Source organism: Loxodonta africana, chromosome 4 (assembly GCF_030014295.1).
Source record: "Loxodonta africana isolate mLoxAfr1 chromosome 4, mLoxAfr1.hap2, whole genome shotgun sequence".
Lineage (NCBI taxonomy): Eukaryota > Metazoa > Chordata > Mammalia > Proboscidea > Elephantidae > Loxodonta > Loxodonta africana.
The window spans coordinates 102,638,000-102,661,424 of record NC_087345.1 but is presented as its reverse complement, the minus strand read 5'-3'; the positions used below and the strand labels follow the sequence as shown (position 1 = coordinate 102,661,424).

General features: G+C 35.0%; 1 protein-coding gene across 5 annotated transcripts in view; it reads left to right on the top strand.

Moving 5' to 3' along the window:
• The window catches only part of LRRK2 (leucine rich repeat kinase 2), a 159,702-nt gene extending 142,081 nt beyond the window's left edge, over nucleotides 1-17,621 (top strand). For 2 of the 5 annotated variants that reach the window (XM_064284380.1, XM_064284384.1), the window contains 8 exons: nucleotides 2,462-2,656; nucleotides 3,707-3,900; nucleotides 4,632-4,704; nucleotides 5,914-6,098; nucleotides 10,778-10,930; nucleotides 12,342-12,550; nucleotides 14,584-14,655; nucleotides 15,972-17,621. In XM_064284380.1, coding sequence (XP_064140450.1) covers nucleotides 2,462-2,656; nucleotides 3,707-3,900; nucleotides 4,632-4,704; nucleotides 5,914-6,098; nucleotides 10,778-10,930; nucleotides 12,342-12,550; nucleotides 14,584-14,655; nucleotides 15,972-16,093 — 1,203 coding nt within the window. In that variant the 3' untranslated portion in view covers nucleotides 16,094-17,621. Of the gene's footprint in view, nucleotides 1-2,461; nucleotides 2,657-3,706; nucleotides 3,901-4,631; nucleotides 4,705-5,336; nucleotides 5,466-5,913; nucleotides 6,099-10,777; nucleotides 10,931-12,341; nucleotides 12,551-14,583; nucleotides 14,656-15,971 lie in introns of those variants that run through there. The other 3 variants (XM_064284381.1, XM_064284382.1, XM_064284383.1) reach the window with 3 other exon arrangements.
• The last annotated feature ends 5,804 nt before the right edge of the window (nucleotides 17,622-23,425 follow it).

Here is a 23,425-nt window from a genome sequence, read left to right as displayed (position 1 = left end):
ACCATGCCCACTCTATAATTTACCAGAGGTACATACAGCTGTACCAACAACACCTTTTCTGTTCTCTTGGTCAGTTTTTCTATCATTCCTACAATACTGTACTGTCTTAATGCCTGTGGCTTTGTAATAGTTGCCCCTCACCTCTTACTTTTACTTCAGTAGGAGTGTTTTGGCTATTCTTGGGCTTTTTAGTTATTCCAAGTAAATTTTAAAATCTCTTTGTCAAATTTCATGAAAAAACCCTCTGTACTTTCGTTGGACTTTTGTTGAATCTGTAGACCTTTGAAGAGTATTATATCCTTAGGATATTAAGACCTCCTATTCTTGATTGTGGGTTATCTCTGCATTTATTTAGGTTTCTTTAACTATCTGTCAATGAAGTTTTATAATTCTTCATACATGTCTTGCACATCTTTTGCTGGATTTTCTTTCTGCAAATTGCTTTAAACTTAATTCCTGACTTTGTTTTGTTTTGTTTTAAAGTAGCCAGGTGATGTGAATCTGGTCTACAAATCTTTTTGAGAGAAGATTTGTGAATGACAGTTTCTCAGGATTCTTGTGCCCTCCATCCCCTTTTTCTGCATAGTCCTAAGGCAACTCTTTGTAGACCAGTGAAGGTGCACAGCTTTATTTCTGGTTTGCATTTACTGTGAATATGCAGCCCTTTGGGATCCCAGCTTGTGGATACAGGACCTTTATTAGACTTTCCACTTTGAGCAGGCTCTAGAGTTTTTCTCTCCCAGCAACCCCAAAAGCACGTATCAGTTTTGCCTCTGGTAGACAAATGCCCACAGAACAAATCTGGCTTTAGGATGAAACTGATCTCTCTCGTTTGTGTCTTTCATTAAGATTTTGGCCTCATAATTACATATGGTGTTGTCAGAGCTTCAGTATTTTTAGTGTTTTTCCATCCCCACTCCTCCCCTCTCTTGTAACGATCAAAGATTGTTTCTTTTTGTGTGTAAACCTTTTCGGTACAGTAGTGGTCTCACACAGTATTTGCCCTTTTGTGATTAACTTATTTCACTCAGCATAATGCCCTCCAGATTCATCTATGTTATGAGATGCTTCAACTTCAGTATTTTTAAAATATTGTTTTTCTGTTTATTTTTTTTTACTAAATAATTTATTGAGCATTTTAAGTTGTTTTTAGCTGGAAGTTTTGTCCAAATATCATCTTCCACCATATTATCAGAAACAGAGTGCTTACCATGTTTTAAACTGATGCAAATTTTGATGCATCGAAATAAGAGCTGTCTTTATGTTGTGAAGTCTTGATTTTATATCATAATTCATTGAAAAAGTTTCATTCAAGTTCACATTTCCTGGTTAAAATATTCAAGCACATCTACATTGACTTTATCAAACATTAAATTATATAATTTTCTTGGCTAGTTGGCCTAAACCAAAAACCAAACCCAGTGCCGTTGAGTCCATTCTGACTCATAGCAACCCTATAGGACAGAGTAGAACTGCCCCATACAGTTTCCAAGGAGCACCTGGTGGATTCGAACTGCCGACCCTTTGGTTAGCAGCCATAGCACTTAACTGCTACACCACCAGGGTTTCCCTAGTTGGCCTACATGTTCTTTAATTTAGGTTACCACCAGTATTAGTTATACTTTATTTTTTATCTTATTATTTTATCACGGTGAAATTTTTCATGACATTGTTTTTCTTTTTCCTCCTTTCATTATCAATTATACTGTATTTTATAGACTATATAATGACCTTGATTTTTTTTGTAGTAACTGACAGTATTCAAAACTTTTTGACATACCTATTTTATCTTCAAAATTTAGCATATAGTAGGCAAGATATGTAAAATTATTACCTTCAGCAGTTGAGGCACTGAGAGAACAAGCAGCTTTCTCAGGGTCTCATGTGTGCAGGCAAATGGCTGTTTCACCACTGTTCTATCCCAGCTCTCTGACTCCAGATTCTATTTTCTTATGCTTGCTCCACACTCTCTCCATTTCTTTAGTGTCTGAAGGAAAAACATACAAACAGAACCTAGAGATGAGTTCTAATTGTTGTTATAAGAGACTAAAATTTCCTATCCTTTCAAATGGTAGGAGCTCTATGAAACTGTTGGGGCAAATGTTTATCTTCCACTTGATGCAGCTCTTAATGAATAGTGCTGAGCTATGCAGTATAGAATTGAGGGAAGAACGTCTTTGTTTCTTCTAAATTTCTGTTCAGTTGACACTTTGGGGGTTTCTTTTTCACAAAATATACCATACATACAATGTACTGTTTAAATAATTATTAGTTTTTAGATGTAATATTATGTGTAGTTTGGGTTATTAATGATATTTATGGGTCACAGTTTAATTAACAAATTTAGGTTTTGTTTGATACTTAACATTTAGTTCTACATCATGCACAATAATATTACCTTTTAAAAAGAAATGTGATAAATTGATGTGAGCCATTATGTTATTTTTTTAAACTTTCTCAGGTCTTTGACATTTTGAATTCAGCTGAGTTAGTCTGCCTTATGAGATATATTTTATTGCCTAAAAACTTTGCCATCGAATGCATGGTTGCTACAAATCTTAACAGCAAGAATGCAAGCATCTGGCTGGGCTCTGGGCACACTGACAAAGGGCAGCTCTCCTTTCTTGACTTGAATACTGAAGTGCACACTTCTGAGGTAAATCTCAATACTCTTTAAATAGGAGATGTTTTAAAAAAAGCCTGCTTTGTAATTATTTTAAAGCATATACAATTTAAGAAGTTTTTAGGAAGAACTTTCTTATACTTAAACTTTACGCTTTAAGGCATATACTCAAACTTTCTTAATGCTTATATAAGAGTAGTATTACTACATTAGGTTCCTGTTAGAGTAAGAGTATTCACATAAAGTTGAATGTGCTTGGTTTTAAAATCAAGTATATGTGTGTCTTAGAACAGGTTCCTTTGAAGCAGAGCCTGAGGCAGGGATTCATCTGTAAGTGATTTAAGGAGAGAAAAACTTGTAAGGAAATAAAAGACACAGGAGAGGGAATGAGAAGAAACTCAGCAAAAATGTGGTTTCTGAGGAAGTTCTGAGCTCTGAAGTGTGAATGGCATCATGGAATTGTCTCACCATGAGGCAAGGGGCCAGTCTTTTATTCCTACATATTAGTCATTCATTGTTTGCAGTCTGCCCAGTGGTGTGGGTGGTGTAACCTCTCTGAAATTCCTGGCAAGCCAGCTCCTATGGGCCTAAGGCAATTCTCTGGGGAAGGGTGCAGCTTTCAGCTTTTAGTAACCAACCCTTAGACAAGCTGGGGGTTGGGTGCATCTTCCTGCTGGAGGAGATCTGGGTGGGGCTCCTGCAATGGCTCCTACAAATGGATCATAAAATTGTATTGACAAATACAAGATAAATTTCTATACTTATGAAATAGTCTAATATTTTGACTATTGCTTAAACATTTTTCTTAAGGTTAAGCAATCCTTAAGAATAATTAACTTGATTGAATGAAACTTGATACAGAAAAATAATTTTCAATTTTTAATTTTAGTCTTAGATGCATTCTAGATATGCAAAAGTTGTCTGTTAGTTAACTCATTTATTGCTGAAAATTAAAATTAGCACTTTTTTAAAACTAAAAGCAAGAAAAGACAATTATGTTGATTATAGAATATTTTTATTGTATCTTTGTTGTCACTGAAGCTAGACCCAAGTCCTTTAGAATGTGTTTTGTTTTCTTAACAGGAAGTTACTGATAGTAGAATATTGTGCTTGGCCGTGGTACACCTTCCTGTTGAAAAAGAAAGCTGGATTGTGTCTGGCACACAGTCCGGCACTCTTCTAGTCATCAATACTGAAGATGGGAAAAAGAGACATACACTTGAAAAGATGACCGATTCTGTTACTTGTTTGTATTGCAATTCCTTTTCCAAGCAAAGGTACAGAGATGAATTTGTTCCATGGGGGAAAAGTAAATACCATTTACATGACTTAATTGTATGCAGTGTTGTTACTGTGCCAGAAAAGATTGCTCATTTTCAACATATTTCTGTTGGCTTGCATATATCAGAGGGAATTGTGGGAGGTCACAGAGATGTTCATTATTTTTTCATGGATATGTCCTGCTAAGGCAAAATTAAAAAATAGGTCAACCTTTTCTTTAGACCCTCCAGCCCTGTGCTGGTATCCCATCAGCTATGGCTGTATTGCTTTACTTATCCTAGTGTCAACTTACCTTTGTAGGACTTCTTTGAAAATGATTTCTTTTTCACTTTCTTTGAATAATCCATCTCAATAGCCTATTTATACCAGTTAACTACCAAAATTGGAAAAAAAAAATCCAATAAACTAATTCATAAGTTAATACTTGAAAACAACTTAACCTTTTTTCAGTTGCAGGGATCTTATACCAAAGGAATTTACCTAACTGGAAGAATTTCAGACAGGAATAATGGGTTGCTTGCTGTATTATTTGGGAAAAGATAATTTCCAGCAGCCGTTATGATTATATCCTGTTTGCTTCTCTCAGTTGTCAGTGCTAGAAAAACATCAAAAAATGTTAAGTCCAAATTTTTGACAGTTTGAAATATAAACTCACTGACAATTTTGGAGTTGAAATTATTTGGATATAAATGTTCCCTCTGTAACAATTTCACATTTTTCCTTTCAGCAAACAAAAAAATTTTCTTTTGGTAGGAACTGCTGATGGTAATTTAGCAATTTTTGAAGATAAAGCTGTTAAGGTAAATATTGAATGCATTCAACGTCACAATGTATTTTAATTCTTTTATTTTATATATGTTCATCCCTGTCCTATATAACTATAAGCTCTTTGAGAGCAAGGATCATAAATTCTGCCTATTATCTTTTTATTGCTTCATAAAGCCTTATACCCTGTAGATTCTCAGTAAGTACTTACTGATTGCCGTATATTTTATCTGAATGAACTAAGGACAAAATCACAAATGAGATCTGATTAATAATGTTAGGAATGGCAATAATTCAGTTTTTACATGTATGAAGTACATACCAAAAAAACCAAACCTGTTGCTGTTGAATTAATTCCAACTCATGGTGACCCCATGCATTACAGGGTAGAACTGTTCCGTAGCGTTTTTTTTAGGCTGTAATGTTGACAGAAGCAGATCTCCAGGCCTTTCTTATGTGGTACCACTGAGTGGGTTCGAACTACCAACCTTTAGGTTAGTAGTCGAGTGCAAACCACTTGTGCCACCCAGGTACCTTTGTGAAGTACATAATTCCTTAGAAATATGCTGTGGCAAAGAAGAAATAAAGTTAAGTTTTAAATCTGACTTGTCACTAACTTTTTCTTTAGCCTGAAATGAACAAATCTTTTAACTTCTCTGTTCTTCAGATTCTCCTTAGTCATTCAAGCATTTATCCCTTCATTCATCTGTTGGTTAGTCCATTCATTCAACATCCTACCCATCCATACTGCTTGCTATCAAAAAGCCATTGTCTTTTGAAGACAGAGAAGTAGAAGGTAATCCCTAGGTTATTCTCTACCTTGTTTTTTCTTTTGCACAGAGAGCTGAAGAGGTTGGTCAAGGGATAATATTTTGACTCACACTTGAATGAATCCTGTTTTGTAGAACATTTAAAAGGATATCCTGGATTTTTATTTTAATATCTCTAATCATTTAAAGGAGCCCTGGTGGTGCAGTAGTAAGAGCTACGGCTGCTAACCAAAAGGTTGGCAGTTTGAATCCTCCAGATGCTCCTTGGAAACTCTGTGGGGCAGTTCTACTCTGTCCTATAGGATTGTTATGAGTTGGAATTTGATTTGACAGCAATGGGTTTTTTTGTTTTTTGCTTTTTTTGGTTTATTCGTTTAAAATGAGAAAATAGTTTTTTAAAAATTAATTTTTACAATGTTTAAATTTATACAGCTATTCATTTTGTTAAGAGTGTGTTTTCTCTTTCTGGCAAAGTATAAAGGAGTTGCTCCTTTGAAGATACTAAATATAGGAAATATCAACACTCCGGTGATGTGTTTGAGTGAATCCACGAATTCAGCTGAAAAAAACATAATGTGGGGAGGATGTGGCACAAAGATTTTTTCATTTTCTAATGATTTCAGTATTCAAAAACTCATTGAGACAAGGACAAGTCAGCTGTAAGTTATTTCTATCTATACAACTAATTTACCATTTAATTCATGTTTATTTTTTAATTATGTCAATAATGCTGTTGATAATGTCTAATGAAGCTCTTCTAAAATTCATAATTTATTTTTCTATTATAAAAGTAAACATTCATTTTAGAAAATTTCAGAGATTAAAGGAAAGTAAAAAAAAAAAAAAATCACCTAACCTAAACACATCTTGATATGAAATATGTAAACTCATTACAATCTTAGTAGAACTTAGAGATCTAAATTTTGAACAGTTTTATTACCTCTGTATCAAATTAGACAGATGTAGTTTGAAAGACCACAGCCTTCAGTATGGATTGCACTTCAATGTAAAGAAAACAAAAATCCTCACAACTGAACCAACGAACAACATCATAATAAACGGAGAAAAGACAAATTGTCAAGGATTTCATTTTACTTGGATCCACAATCAACAGCCATGGAAGAAGCAGTGGAGAAATCAAAAGACGCGTTGCATAGGGTAAATCTGCTGCAAAGGACCCCTTCAAAGTATTGAAGAGCAAAGATGTCACCCTGAAGACTAAGGTACGCCAGACCCAAGCCATGGTATTTTCAATTACATCATATGCATGTGAAAGCTGGACAACGAATAAGGAAGATCAAAGGAAAGTTGACACCTTTTAATTGTGGTGTTGGCGAAGAATATTTAATATACCATGGAGTGCCAGGAGAACGAACAAATCTGTCTTTGAAGAAGTGAGGCCAGAATGCTCCTTAGAAGCAAGGATGGCGAGACTGCGTCTTACATACTTTGGACATGTTGTCAGGAGGGATCAGTCCCTGCAGAAGGACATCATACTTGGCAGAGTACAGGGTGAGTGGAAAAGAGGAAGACCCTCAATGAGGTGGATTGACACAGTGGCTGCAACAATGAGCTCAAGCATAACAACGATTGTAAGGATGGCGCAGGACCGGATAGTGTTTCATTCTGTTGTGCATAGGGTCGCTATGAGTCGGAACCGACTTGACAGCACTTGACAACAACAACAACAACAATTTGAAAGGCAGTCCCCTCAGTACTTTACTAAGTCCATGGATTTTATATATGCAGTTTGGGGTTGTTTCTACTAAGTATTGATTGTATGGAGTACAGATCTCAGGAATATACTCCTGCCTAGACTTGATAATTATGTAGACACCCAATCTATAGCCAAGTAAGTAAATGTGATACCAGTTTCAAGCAAGAATTAAAAAAAAAAAAAAAAAACTCATCCCAGTTTGTTGTTTCAGTTTTTTAGTTGTATTGTTACCACATCATTGCAGCTGTTTCTTATTTATTATATTCCTCAGTGAGAAGCAGTGAAGGGCAGTGGCTCAGAGCATAAATCATAGTTTTAATCTTGGCTCTGCCATGTATGGTTACATGAACTTAAATAATAACCTTTCAAATCTTCGGCCCTCTCTAACCTGAGGATTATTATAGGCTCTGTCTCAAAAGGATGTTTGGAAGATTAAACAAAAAAATTAATATAAAGAGCTTAGCATAATGCCCAACACCTGGTAAATGCTCAATAAATGTTAGTTATTTTTATTATTATTATTAGCTTTGGATCACAAATCCTAATTTCATCAACTAGTTGCCAAAGTCTGAAATCTGTGAGTAATCCTGGACTCCATCCTTTGTTCCCTTGCCCACTTTACTCTCCTCCTAAATGACTGTCAAATTCTTGTGCTTCTCACTGTTCCCGCTTCTGTTATCATAGACCAGGACGTCACCATTGTCCTTGGTCATGTTAATGATAACATCTCTTTATTCAGTTCTTAACTTTGGATTGCGTGCCCTTCTTAGCATTGCAGCCAGGCAGGCCGTTGTAAAATGCCAGCAGTCTGGAGTCACTCTCCTGCTTAAAACCCTTCAGCAGCGTCTCATTGATCTTTGCATAGAGACCAAATTCCTTAATATAACCTACTAGTCCCTTCATGATTTAGTCCTTGCTTCCCTCTCTAGACTCACCTTTTGCAAGTTTCTTGCTATCTGTGCTTCAGCCATGTTGAAACTATCTCAGTTCTTTGACGGCAGTTGACTCCCTTTCATTCTAGCCTTCACATGGCGTTTTTGCTATTCCTGGATGACTATTAGGCTTCCTTCTTGTTTTGGTTTAAGTGTCCCTTCCTCTGAGTGGCTGTTCCTGATCCCACCTAAGCAGATGAGGTGCCTCAGATTTGTACTTCCATTGCATCTTGTGTAACCTTTCACACCATCTATTACACATATATGTGATTGAATTTAAAAAAATGCTTTCTTAATTCCAGAGACCCACTGGGTGTCAGTACTGCTATACAATATCCACCCAAACCCATACCCACTGAGTTGATTCCAACTCATAGTGACCCAAAACTGCCCATAGAGTTTCTAAGGCTGTGAAGCTTTATGGAAGCAGACTGCCACATCTTTCTCCAGTGAAGCAGCTGGTGGATTCAAACCACTGACCTTTCAATTAGCAGCTGAGCACTTAACCACTGCACCACCAGGGCTCCTTTCTGTAGCACATTAGAAACCACTAAGTAGCTAAAAATAATCTAAAGCCTGGGACTCACCTCAGACCAATTAAATAAGAAACTCTGAGGATGGACTCAGGCTTCAGTATTTTCTTAAAGTTCTCATTATTCTAAAATGGTGTCAGGATTAAGATCCACTGCAGTATATTATAAATTCTCATGGATGAGTTTTTTTTTTTTTTTTTCAGTCTTAGTCACAGTTTGTTTCCTAGCGTGAGGCCTAGAATGCGGTAAATATTTGGATGAACTTATTTTTACTGTGTAATTTCTTCTTTTATCCAACCTATACAAGCCTGAAACTTCTTTGAAGAGAAAAGGTCTTCAATTGTTTTATTTCACAAAGCCTGATATGGGATTACGGGTATCAGTGAACACTCTGAAATTCCACATAAGATTTGGAATATAGATATTTTACTAGAAAGAACATCTATAAATATCAGGCTCTCAAAAATGTTCATCTCCTAAAAGATTAGGACTCAGCTTCATAAACACTTGGAAATATTTGCTTTCTTCTAAAAAAAAAAAAAAAAAACTTTTCCCGTTGCATTGGTGTCTCTCTCCCTAAGCAGATATTATATCTCTAATTAGATACCACTTCACCATTATTGTTGTTCTTATCACCATCAACATACATGCGGTGATTGAAAAGCATAATGGAATAGGGAGAGATCACTGCGTTTGGAACCAGAAGAGTTGTGTTTTGAGTCATGGTTCTACAACATGTTAACTTTACGGTCTTGAGAAAATTATTTAATATTTGTAAGCATTCTTTCTTTAGTTACAAAAATGAAGATTTATAATATATTAGTTTTTATTAACAATCAAACAAGATTAACATATGAAAGTATTTTATGAATTCTGAAACTCTCTGTGAAACTCTATACTAATTTGAGCTATATTTTGCTAAATAGAGCAAACATCCAGAAAGGAAAGCAAAGGAGATTTCAGGCAACACTTTGTATTTCCATTTCCCTTGCCAGAGTAGAAAAAATTAAGAAAAACAGTGCAGAATATTCCCACCTTATGATATACTAAAAGTTTTTATATGCCTGTGGTATTTTCACATCATCTATTTGATTTAATTTTAATTTTGAACCATTTTTGCTATTTTCTGTTCCTTCTGCATTCAACCATCTTTCTGTCCATTTACTTAACAAATTTCCTGGCATATTATGGGGATTTATCTGTTATGGCTCTTTACTGGATTATAGATATGTACAAGATAAGATAGGTCATTGTCCTTAAAGGACTTGCATTTCCAGTCTAGTGTGAGGGACACACTAATAAGTATAATTTTATATTGTAATAAGATCTGTAATACTACAGCTACACCAATGGGGGCAAGGGAATGTTTCTTCTGTTTCAGTAGGTCAGGGAAGAATTCCAGAGCCTGACATTTAAGTTAAGCCTCAATGGCGAACTAGGAGTTTGTCAGACAGATGGGGCCTTTGGTAGCCAATCTGTTTGTAAAATATGTAAAATGCCAGATGTCCTTGGTTGTAAGATAGACATTTAAAAATTTCCATCCTTTTATTTTCAAAGGAAGAAAATGGTAAACAGTTTACTTTCTACATATGTTTGAATGAGCATGTGAATATTTTTCTCATAACTTGACTGGCTTATGTTGATGCAAAGATATTCCTTGCTTTAATATTCAAAGATGCTGCTAAAATCTTTTTCAACATCTTATGTTTTATCATTGTGGACATAAATGGCTAAAACACTTCATTTTCCAAGCATCCTTGAACAACCATGATTTTATTGCAGTATCATAAAGTTACAGATATTATGATAATATTTCTTTTAGATATGAAGATACGTTGCATGCTTGGGCATTCTAAAATTCTATAGAGGACCAGAAAGAACTAAAATTAAAACTAAAATCAGAGATAAATGCTAGTGGTAATATTTAATTTATTACCTGGAGAAATCAATGTTACAAACCCAAGGTCAATTATATATTCAATTTGGAATAATTGGTGGATAATATGAAATAATTGTCAGTTCTCTTGCATGTATATTTTTCAAAAATGTGTTAATCTTTTATATACATTAAGAACTAATGTAAGGTTGTATTACATGTTAAAATAGAAGAAAAATGAGTGGTGGTAACATTATTATTATTATTTTTTTTGTCCTAGGTTTTCTTATGCAGCTTTCAGTGATTCCAACATCGTAGCAGTGGTCGTAGACACGGTTCTCTATGTTGCTAAGAAAAATAGCCCTGTTGTAGAAGTGTGGGATAAGAAAACTGAAAAACTCTGTGAACTAATAGACTGTGTGCACTTTTTAAAGTAAATTCATAGTTCTTTATTTTATGTCTGTAAGAGATGTCTTTGCACATCAGATTTCACAGAGGGAGGAAATATGGTTTATTCTTCTTCTCTAAAGGAATATTTAATAGAAAGATTTAAAAATATAGAAAATTTAAGATAGATATTTGAATAGAAAATTTAAATTTATAGAAATAGAAAATTAAAAAAATAGAAATAGACAAGTTGTAAAAAAAAAAGTAGCTCAGAAACAATTCTTTTTAGAACCATCTCTTGGTATCTTGCAAATTTACTTTAGAAAAATAAAATGTAAGAATAGGAGCATAACAGGTATAGTTTTATTCAAGGTATTTCAAAGCATATTTTCTTATTAGAAAATACTGCATTATTGAAAGTGACTTATTAACCATGCAAGATTCATGCTGGCTGTACATCTAGTGGTGTCATAGTATGGTCCAAGGGTACTCAGCTTTAAAGAAAAGAAAATAATCAAAACGACAGAAACGAATGGAAATAAAAGACCCACTGGGCTAACCAATACCCTAAGGAAGGTTTAAGACTCTAGCTGAGAGCTCAGTGCTCAGTCGGATACAGCATTTAAGAGACAAATCTGTCTTCTCATCAAGCCCATCTTTGTGCTGGTGCTGGGACACAGGAACATTAGCAAACTTATTTGCTAGTCATTTTGTATCTATATCTATATTTATACTGTTTAGATTGTTTTATACCCAGGGGAACATTTTAGATTACATACTATGTCCATAAAATGATACTTCAAAGTCTACTTACCTAGACTGTTCTCATAGTTCTTCTTTGGGTGGTGGGGGGCGATTTATGTTCAGAAGGGCCAGCCACTCTGCCTGGTAAAGGGTCCCTTACCTCCCTGAAATACCAGAATATTAGGATTCTTTTATTTCTAGATACCTCATTTTGTCGTAATCAGGGTATCCATTGGCTTAATGGAAAAATTCAGTAGTTTGTGTTGATTTCTTTTATATGTAAATGACTATAATTTTATTGCCCATTGAAAAATTGACACTTTGTTGAAAGTTTTTGAAACATTTTTTCTTTATATTGGGAAAATTTACTCTTATTTTTACTGGATTACTTAGCTTTGTTATTTATAAAAATTGTTTCCATCCTATTTATTTCAGAATTTTCTAAGGTTAAGGAGCTATTGTGTTGGTGTTACTTTTGATAATTTATGCTTCAGATAGAGAAACGTGACTATTTGACATTCAGTATTTAACAAAGTTAGTTCTATACACTTTTAATGACCTAAAATGTATACTGTAATGTAGTCATAATTTAAAATGTATTATATATGTATGTATGTGACTCGATGGCACTGGGGTTTTTTTGGGTATGTGTAGACATCTATTGTATCTCTTAGGTGTTGATAAAATCATTAACGCATACTTTATGGTTTTAGGGAGGAAATGGTAAAAGGAAACAAGGAATCAAAACACCAAATGTCTTATTCTGGGAGAGTGAAAACTCTCTGCCTCCAGAAGAACACTGCTCTCTGGATAGGAACCGGAGGAGGCCACATTTTACTTCTTGATCTTTCAACTCGTCGACTTACACGAATAATTCACAACTTTTATGATTCTATTAGAGTCATGATGACAGCACAGTTAGGTAAGTTTCTTTTCTTTGTTTTTTTTCTAAATTCTATAAGGCTACAAAAATATGCCTCCATTTTGAATTTGTTTTCTCTTCACCTTCCAATGTCATTTAAAGCCTCTTAGAAGTTCGACATAATGCAACATAGGACTGGGATACATTTTGAACAGGGTCATAATAATATTGAGGGAGTAGATGCTTCCAAACCCCTGAGAGAAGCAGATTACTGCAGTTGAGCACTGAATTTGGGTCTTATTTATTTTTCTTTATGTAGCTAAGGCAAATATGGGAGATAATATAGTGTTAAGTGTTTTTCACTTTTTGAGAAAAAAATTAGAAGAAATATTTGATCGTGGTATAAAAAATTTTTTGGGGGGGGTTGGGATAAGCTTCCCACCCTTGTTAAAGAATCCTATTTGATTTTTTGTTCTACAAACAAATTAATATTCTTATAGCAACATATGCTAAACTCCACGATCTACAACTATTGACAAATAATGATGTTTCAGTCAAAATTTTACATATTTTCTTGCTTCTACTTCTCTATTTGAATATGAAGAAATTATGACAGCACACTAAATATATTTTCTATGTAATCACATTTCAGTGTCTCCCTTTGATTAGTAATTTGATATGATTTATATACATGCTATTGTTATTTTCTAAATATATTATTATACATGGATATACTGTATAAAATTGATCACAAAAATAACACTATAGGGTTAGTTCTGCAAAACCAGAGCTTATGTAGCTTTAGCAAATAAGTAATAAAGTGTTAGATCATGGTGAATAAAAATATAGATTCCTTTTATAAGACTATATTAAGAAGATATAGAAGTTTGTCCTGCACCCTCACCCTTTTTCATTTATGGATATCAAAATTTTACAGAAGGAGCTAGGATTATACTTTTCTCAGAAATGCCACCTATCAGGATCCAGGTCGACACAAACTGAGTAGTACATCCATAGTGTGTTATCTCCCTAGTCTTATTCTATCAAGGTTGTTATATCTTCTGACTTAGTTTGTACATACTTTGGGTCCCATGTGTTTCAGGTGGCCATTCATATCTGAAATGTATAATGGTATCTCAATGGATTACAGTTGATTTTAACATAAAGTTATATGTAAACATAGCTACCAGGTCTTGCATTATCTGGCTCCAGTCTCCATCCTGTACCACATTCCTCCCAGCTCTTTCTGTAGTAGGCAAACGTTCAGTCCCTCCTAGTCACTGCTTCACCCTGCTTCAGAGTTTTGCACATGCTGTTTCCTTCTTTGCTTAGTTAACTTAGTTAACTTACTTGGTCTACCTCATCAGACTAGTTATTTCTTATTCTTTTAAAAATGGTACCTCAAGTGTCAAATTCTCAGAGAAGTGAACACTGACCAGGCCAAAGTTCTTCCCTTTGGCCCTCGTAATGCTTCTCTTACAGAAGAAGCATTGATTGTAGTCATGATTGTTTTCATTAAGGTCATGCTTCATGTAGGTAAAGTCTGCATGTTTTTGTTCACCCCCTTTTTCCCAGGACCTAGCCTCGTGCCTGATATATAGAAGACTTTCGGTGAATATTTTTTAAAATAAATTAATGAGTGATTTAAGAGGAAAGTATGATTTTGTGATAGAGTATTATGATGGCCATCCATCAGCTCTCCATCCAAATGCTTTACATTTGACCAGTTCATTGCACACCTTCACACAGGTTGTCTCATTTAATATTATAACTTTGGAGGCTCCTATGTACATATTAAACCCATTTTGTGTAAAGGTTAAGCTAGTTTCTTAAGTCCACATAATAAGAATTATAGCAATTTTTTTTTTTTTTTTATAGCAAAGAGCAGATCATAGATTTTCTAACTTAAAAAAAAAATTGCTGGTCTTCTTGGAGACTTATTTATTCAGTGTAATTGAAATGTCTCCTAAAAAGTGAAATTGTATATCCAGTTCCAAAATATTTGTGTCTTCAAATATGAACAAATGTACTTGTTTTATTTCAACTTATTTTATTGTTTTAATGGAAAACTCTTATATTTTGTTTTGGTAAAGGAAGCCTTAAAAATGTCATGCTGGTGTTGGGGTATGGTCAGAAAAGCACTGAAGGCACACAACTCCAAAAAGGTAAAGTTTAATAGAATCCTGTATTCCAAAGAAAGTGCAATAACACATATGATTGTAACATATTATGTGCTTTTTATAAATTTAAGGAGTCCTGTGGCATAGTGGAAAGAAACCCTGGTGGTGTAATGGTTAAGAATTTGGCTGCTAAAAAAAGGTTGGCTGTTTGAATCCACCAGGTGTTCCTTGGAAACTCTATGGCATAGTTCTACTCTGTCCTTTAGGGTCTCTGTGAGTCGGAATCGACTTGACGGCAACGGGTTTGGTTTTTTTGTTTGTTTGTTTTGGTGGTGTAGTGGTTAAGCTCAGCTGCTAACTAGAAGGTCAGCGGTTCAAACCTACCAGCCAGTGCGTGGAGAAAGATGTGACAGTCTGCTTTCTGTCAAGATTACAGCCTCAGAAATTCTATGAAGCAGTTCTTCTGTATCCTATAGGGTCACTATGAGTCGGAATGACTTGACAGCAATGGGTTTGGTTTGGGTTTTATGAATTAAAAAAAAAAAAAATTTTTTTTTTTTTTTTTTACTGCATATGCTGTAATATTTTCAGCATTTTTAATTGGTAACTTCTTTATAGTAAAAATAATTTAGTATAGATAATCTTCAAAATGAATCTTCAGTGATTTAAGAGTATTAAATATTTATTTTTTTAGAAGGGGTAGAGATATAAACCATTATAAAATGAGATCCGCCAGGCACTCCTTGGAAACTCTCTGGGGCAGTTCTACTCTGTCCTATAGGGTCGCTTTGAGTCGGAATCGACTCAACGGCATGGGGCACTGGGAAGCCCCAATTTGAAAACCCTGATGGTATAGTGGTTAAGTGCTACGGCTGCTAACCAAAAGGTAGGCAGTTTGAATCCACCAAGCGCTCCTTGGAAACTCTATGGGGCAGTTCTACTCTGTCATGTAGGGTCACCATAAGTTGAAATTGACTCGACTGCAACGGGTTTAGTTTGGTTCTGGTTTAGTCCCAATTTAAGCTAAATGTGAATTTTTTTCATGACAAGATACTTGCATATACATGAAGTCTCATTTTGAAAAGTGTTTGACAAAGTTTTATTTCTTTGGGAAAATGAAATGTTAGGTTATTAAATGCCCACATTCTTCCTGAAATTTAGTAGTTAGATTTTTATAATGTATTATACATGTTTTTCCAAGTCTAACTTCTTATGAATGGCAAGAATTTAGTACACTATTGACAGCCTTATTTATAGATGCATTTGTCCAAGTTAACTAAATATAAATTAACAAAATCAAAATAAAACAAAAATAGTTTGTAACGGACCTTTGTAACATGATTCCATTTGTCATTTTCTAGAGATACAATCTTGCTTGTCTGTTTGGGACATCAATCTTCCACATGAAGTGCAAAATTTAGAAAAACACATTGAAGTGAGAAAAGAGTTGGCTGAAAAAATGAGAAGAATATCTGTTGAATAAGAGGGATATTGGAAATGTTTGTCTTTTTGAACGGAAAAAAATTTTCTTCTTTTGTAAATATTTCTTTTAAAATGTTTACACTGAAAAGAGTCCTTCCACTCTTTGAAATAGCTCATATGTATATGAAGGAATGTTTGTATGTTTCATTTAATATAAATATGTGTAAAATAATTTCCAGTAAAAGTATGTTTAAAAGAACTATAAATACAATGTTATATTTCCTATCCTAATTAATTTGTGGATTAAATAACAAAATATCTGAAAATAGAAGGTATTTAATTGCAGTACTCTTATACAAAAATTTACAAAGTGGGTATTTTTTTTTGTTGTTATCCATGATGAAGGTAAACTATTTTTAAATTATGTGCTTAAGACAGGATGGTTACTTGCTTACTTTCTAGAGATTATGCATGATAGAATAAAAATATTAGGACAGTATCACATAAAAGCTCATGTACTATATTCCTTCTAGATTGCTTTTAAAAAATGGAGTTGTCATATACGCTTGTAAATAGTCACATGAATTTGCACTAATAAAGTCCTTGGTTGGGAGGTGAGTTTTCTTTGTTGCTGATGCAAATAGTGCATCTTACACATCTTCACTCCTTCTGAAACAAAACTCTAGGAAAATGAAGGAAAAATGTTACATAGTGTTAAAGTCCTCAAATCCAGGAGAAATGCAGTCACTCCCTCTTCTATTTTGCAACTCTGTCTTTGAATGTGGATACCCTAAAATTTTATCATGCATGTAAATACAGTGTTCAGCCCTTCAAATGCTAATTTTTTATTTTGATTCTCAGTGGTAAGCCAGACCACTGGTTACTTCTTTGCAAATTTGCTCCTTTCTAATGCTTCCTTCATTTTTCCCTATGTTAGTGGCCCCACAAGTTCTACATCATTCAGGTAGAAACTCTGTTTTCAGATAAGAGAATTCTAAAACTCCTGCTAAAAAAAAAAAAAAGGTAAAAAATATGTAACACTTTTCAGTTGTCTGCAGAAGAAAGGAGCTTTAGCTATGATGGGTAAAATACCTGTTGGCCCAATCTTCTAAATTATTCCTAAATTGTTTAAGTATCTTCCACTGTAAAAGTACAAAGGTTAATCACCTATGCAACTTTTTGGGTATCACTTCTGTTTTAAGAAAAAACATTTCTAGTAAGTCCATTGGCTCCAGTTATTATTCATCATTTCAAACAATTCCCTATGGTAGGACAACCAGTCCATTTAATATTCTCAGAACTGACTGGCATTTTATTATATGAAGACTTTTGACTTCTTTGCATTAACGGTAATCAAATTCCCACCCTTGGAAGACTCTCCACTTTTCAAAGGGATCTGTGCTTTGTTATGTAGTTGAAAAAGAGTCAGAAATAAGGAAGCTGTTTGTTCCTGAGATATATCGCTCATTATTACTTGTATTTATACGCAATTTTTTTACTGAAGACAATTATGGAAAATTATAAAAATGGACATTGTGTTTGTAAGGGAATAATAAAGATTTTTAAAGTGTGTTTCTGAATTTTAAAAATTTGTTAGTGTATTACCTTTCACATTTAGGTCTCTAATCCACCTAAAATGAAACTGTATTGGTTGGTGTATTGGACATCCAGGTATAAGAAGCAGCAAGTTTTCTCTTGAGGATTTATTGGATGTTTAGATTTAATTTTTTATAATACAAATAGTTACCAGGGTTAACCTGATGGGCATGAGACCTCCTATTTTCAAGTTCTCATAAAAAATTTCTGTAAGTACAATTGTTCACTCTTGAGTACCGGAACAAAAAAATAAAACTTTAGAATAATTGATTTATTCAAAAATTAGGAAAAAATAAACACGATTATTCTCAATTTTCCTGATTAGACCTCCAAAATAAACTGCTAATCGTTATCAAAGCATAAGCGTTTTATCCTCTCTGAGTCTGATTCTAGCAAGCCCACTATCGATCGTGTGTGAACTCTTTTAACTAAAATGCAACTTATTTTCCATCAAGAAAAAATATTGAAATATATCGATGAAAGCAGCAGAAATAGCAGAAGAGGTTTTGAACTTTTCTAAATTAAAGGTGAACATTCAAATGTGCACGTACCTAGGAGTGATTAAGTCTACAACCCTTGGGACTTTGCTTGTTTATATAATTCATCACTTTAGATAGCTTAATACCTGACCTGACAACCTGGATGCCTTTCATGAAAGAGACTTATGAGCAAAAAGAAAAAAAGTAAAATCTTAAACTAGACTAACTCAGGAGAAATCAAAATCCTCGTTCCCTCTTCTGGCTAGTTTCCCAGCAGAGATGTTATTGTTTTCAATAACAGTTTAGAAATGACTGTTTAAAATTCTTTCTGTTTTGTCAAGGCATTTGAAGTGTTCCTAGCAATGTCTTTCAACTGAGAGGCTGGGAGACAAGAACCAAAGGCCTGTAGTCCGAGATCACTGTGAGTAGAAAAAGATGTGGTTCTCTCTTCACTCCTGCTCTCTCCCATTTGTTTCCAGGCTCACCTTATTAAATCTCTCTGCTTGAGGGAGTGTCTGCCTAGGAGAAATAGGCAGAGACAAGGGATATCAGTGTCTAGCTCATGGGGGCTGCTGCCTGGCCTCCATGACAGTCCACTATCCAACGTGGAAAACTGGACTTTATAGAGTACCTTATATGTATCACTCTTACCTGGTTTCACCATCTTTATCCATCTGAATACAACCAGGAGGGTGTTGCTGCTATGGCCATTTATTTATGAAAATACAACCTACTGTGATAAATGCACTATTAGAAGTATTATTGGAAGGTAGAGAATATATCTACCTGGCCAGATAGTGGGGGATCTGGGAAAGATTCATAAAAAGCTCATATTTAAGCTGAGCCTTTCGGGATGAATTTAACAATCTCCAGGGTGGGATAATCATTCTAGGTATAGGGATTCATATGCACTGGCTGGGGAACAGGAGCTTATTTTAAAAGCATCCTATCAAACACAATTTTTTTTTTTTTAGTAATTTTTATTGTGCTTTAAGTGAAAGTTTACAAATCAAGTCAGTCTCTCACATGTAAGCTTATATACACCTTACTACATACTCCCATTTACTCTCCCCCTAATGAGTCTGCTCCCTCCTTCCAGTCTCTCTTTTCATGACGATTTTACCAGTTTCTAACCCCCTCTACCCTCCCATCTCCCCTCCAGACAGGAGATGCCAATTCAGTCTCAAATGTCCACCTGATACAAGTAGCTCACTCTTCATTAGCATCTCTCTCCAGCCCATTGTCCAGTCCCTTCCATGTCTGATGAGTAGTCTTCGGGAATGGTTCCTGTCCTGGGCCAACAGAAGGTTTGCAGACCATGACCAACAGGATTCTTCCAGTCTCAGTCAGACCATTAAGTCTGGTCTTTTTATGAGAATTTGGGGTCTGCATCCCACTGTTTTCCTGCTCCCTCAGGGGTTCTCTGTTGTGTTCCCTGTCAGGGCAGTCATCGGTTGTGGCTGGGCACCATCTAGTTCTTCTGGTCTCAGGATGATGTAAGTCTCTAGTTCATGTGGCCCTTTCTGTCTTGGGCTCATAGTTATCGTGTGACCTTGGTGTTCTTCATTCTCCTTTGATCCAGATGGGTTGAGACCAATTGATGCCTCTTAGATGGCCGCTTGTTAGCATTTAAGACCCCAGGTGCCACACTTCTCAGTGGTATGCAGAATGTTATCATAATAGAGTTTATGATGCCATTTGATTTAGAAGTCCCCTTAAGCCATAGTCCCCAAACCCTTGCCCTTGCTCCTCTGACCTTCGAAGCATTCAGTTTATCCCAGAAACTTCTTTGCTTTTGGTCCAGTCCAGTTGAGCTGACCTTCCCTGTATTGAGTATTGTCCTTCCCTTCACCTAAGGTAGTTCTTATCTACTAACTAATCAGTAAAAAACCCTCTCCCACCTCCCTTCCCTCCCCCACTCCTTGTAACCACAAAAGAATGTTTCTTCTCAGTTTATATTATTTCTGAAGAACTTATAATAGTGGTCTTATACAGTATTTGTCCTTTTGCATCTGACTAATTTCACTCAGCATAATGCCTTCCAGATTCCTCCATGTTATGAAATGTTTCACAGATTCGTCACTGTTCTTTATCGATGCGTAGTATTCTATTGTGTGAATGTACCATAATTTATTTAACCATTCATCTATTGATAGACACCTTGGTTGCTTCCAGCTTTTTGCTATTGTAAACAGTGCTGCAATAAACATGGGTGTGCATATATCTGTTCGTGTAAAGGCTCTTATTTCTGTAGGGTATATTCCGAGGAGTGGGATTTCTGGGTTGTATGGTAGTTCTATTTCTAACTTTTTAAGAAAACGCCAGATAGATTTCCAAAGTAGTTGTACTATTTTACATTCCCACCAGCAGTCAAACAGAAAATTTTATGATAACTTCCGACTTCTAGAGAACTTACACACAGGGTGTACAGAGGACGCATAAGTCACTGAAGATGTAACAGAAATGTACTTTTATGAATTGATATAACATTTTTTTTTCTTTTTTTTTTACTATGAGATGAGAAACTATAAAGCTAATAAACTTTTTGGAGAGGGGATGTTTGTCAGGATGAAATGAGAGATGTTTCAAACACCAAATTTACCTTCTAGATTGAGAAATTGTAAAAGGAATCTCTGGCTTTATGTGATAGGACTTTCCCCATATACACACATACACACAACATACATATGTGCTAAGATTTTCCTTATCTCATTATACATGCACAAAGCCACAAGTAACTAACCCAAAACATTTGCTATCGTGATAGAGATAAAAAGGGTGTATGCTGGAAATCCAATTTACTACAATGGGGGTCCAGTGGCCCAATATTTAGCTAGCTGTTTTTCTCACTTTGACATTGTTTTCATTTCCTGTTATGCATAATCTAATGCAGATGAGTTATATGTCAGAATAATTAGACAACCACAGACAGAAAATGCTTGTAGGCAGAAGAGTATTCTCTGATAGATTTCTTAGATGGATTTCTACTGCCAATCACCAGATACATGCATCCTTGTCAGAAAATCGAATCAGAAAATCCTTGCTAGAGACAAATCACTAAGAACAGAGTTTTGACTCAGTTTTTAACACAGTCTTTTTGAAAGGCTACAAATTTATTAACCTGTCTTGAGGGGTATAAGATAAAAACGAGATGTGTGGTTTACTACTTTCTTTGATGAGAGACTATAACTCAGAATAAAGAAAGCATGTCTAAAAAGAAATTTAGAAACTTGTACATTCAATGAAACGTATTTTAATGGAGTCACTTTTGGAGTATTTCTTGTGCATTTTTTCCTTCAATGCTTTTTTTTTTTTTTTTTACCTTTTTCTTAATTACCTTCAGAATTTGTTTAAAAAACAAAGCAAAAAAAAAAGGTTAGAAAGAAAAGCAGTCAGAAAGAGCGTTTAGAATTGGAAAATCCTTGGTCTAGATTCCAGATTCAGTATTTACTAAGTAGCTCAGTGACCTGGAGCTAGTTGCCCAGCAGCCAGGGAACCTGTTTCCTCATCTGTAAAATAGAAAGAATAGTATACTCACCATCTAGAGGGATGAGGATAAAATAAAATAATCCATGTGAAATTACACAATTAACTCAGACAAGTCACATTCAAGCACCGTTCCATAATGAATTTTACATTGGACATTAGCTTTACTAAAAAATTGCACATTGCTATATGTCATGAATATTCGGACGTTACACCTGCAACCATTAATCATAAATCCACAGGTGCCAAGACTTTTGATCTGATTTGCCAAATAATTAAAACCTAAGACAAATACCAAGATGGATTTTCATTATGTTTTTATTCTTTTAGTAAAATCTGTGGCCAGGTATGGATACAGAAATGATCTCTGCCTTTGTAATATCTATATCGTTGTCTTCTTTTATGGTTCCGTTGCCACTTACTGGTCTATTTCTGACTGGTCTATTTCTGTATCCTATTGTTGTTAGCTGCTGTTGAGTCGGCCCCCAACTTATGGTGACCCCATGTGTTACAGAGTAGAATTGTTTCATGGGATTTTCTTGGCTGCCATCTTTATGGAAGCAGATCACCAGGCCTTTTCTTCTTCCTCATAGCCATGGGGTTACCAACTTTTCAGTTAGCAGCTGATCACAAACTGCCTGTGCCACCTAGGCTCCTACACTGGTCTAAATTCCAAGTTAGCCTGTAACAGCAAGGAAATTTCCTTGTATAAAAACTAAAATGGTTCAATAATTTAAGAGCTTTTACATCTTCAATTACTGAAATATGCACATTAAGTGCATCTCTATCAGTGGTATTAACTACAGCCATGTCTAATTTACTAATAAGAAGATCAGTGCAGTTGATAACATGATTTTCTCTACTTCATGAATTGCCTGAAGCTACTGATTTCCTGATAGCACGTTCTCTGTCTTGACGTGGGTAATGTTTTGTGCAGCAGATGGGGAGGGCGGGGACAAGATTCATCTGGCCTTTTTTTATTTTTTTGAGTTTGGAAGTGGGGAATGAAAACAACACTGAAGTTGAAGATCACCTGATGAAAACTCTCCTGTCTTAATACAGAATCGCTTTTCCTATGTAATTCCGCTACATTACAATCAACCTCTTCTTAGCTTCTGCTGCCCATCCCCATCCATAACTGGGGTTTTGCTATTATATCTGTCTCAAATCCACTATGTCTGAGCTACGCTACTTCCTGGCACAATGCCTGTGGCACATAATTACATGGGAAGTTAACTTTGGAATTCAAGACCTTCTATGAATTTCCAATAATTGTTGGACAGCCCTTTTTTCTTGCAGTAGGAAATTATAAAAGAAATGAGATCATCTCATTTTTATGTGTCTAGTTTGCTTCAGTAAAGCTGGGAGTATCTTTGGCTCTCAATAAACTGTGCATTTAGCAAGATGTATTCTATTTCAAAGGTAAATACAGATGGTACCAATATGTGCTAATACCCCAAGTGAACTATCATGTTAAGCTTTTAAGTCAACTCAATAACATTTCCACTACATACTCTCAATTATTTTATAGATTTTCCTGTTCTATAAGATGCTTCGTATGTGTCGATTACAGAGAAAGAGTTGTCCCTCACCCATGGATTACTGACATTTTAGATTTTACCACTTCCTTTTGAGTTATTGACTTTATATTAAAGAAAATAGTTTTCTAGTTATTGGCTTATTTTATAAATGCCATGGTAAAAATTGGCCTATGAATTGTTTAATTGTTCTTTCAAATCGCTGTTATGCTTTCAAGGTGATGTGAATAGAAAGAAAGAAAAATTGACATAACATGAAACATTGACTGAAGGAGATTTTTTTTACCACAGTTG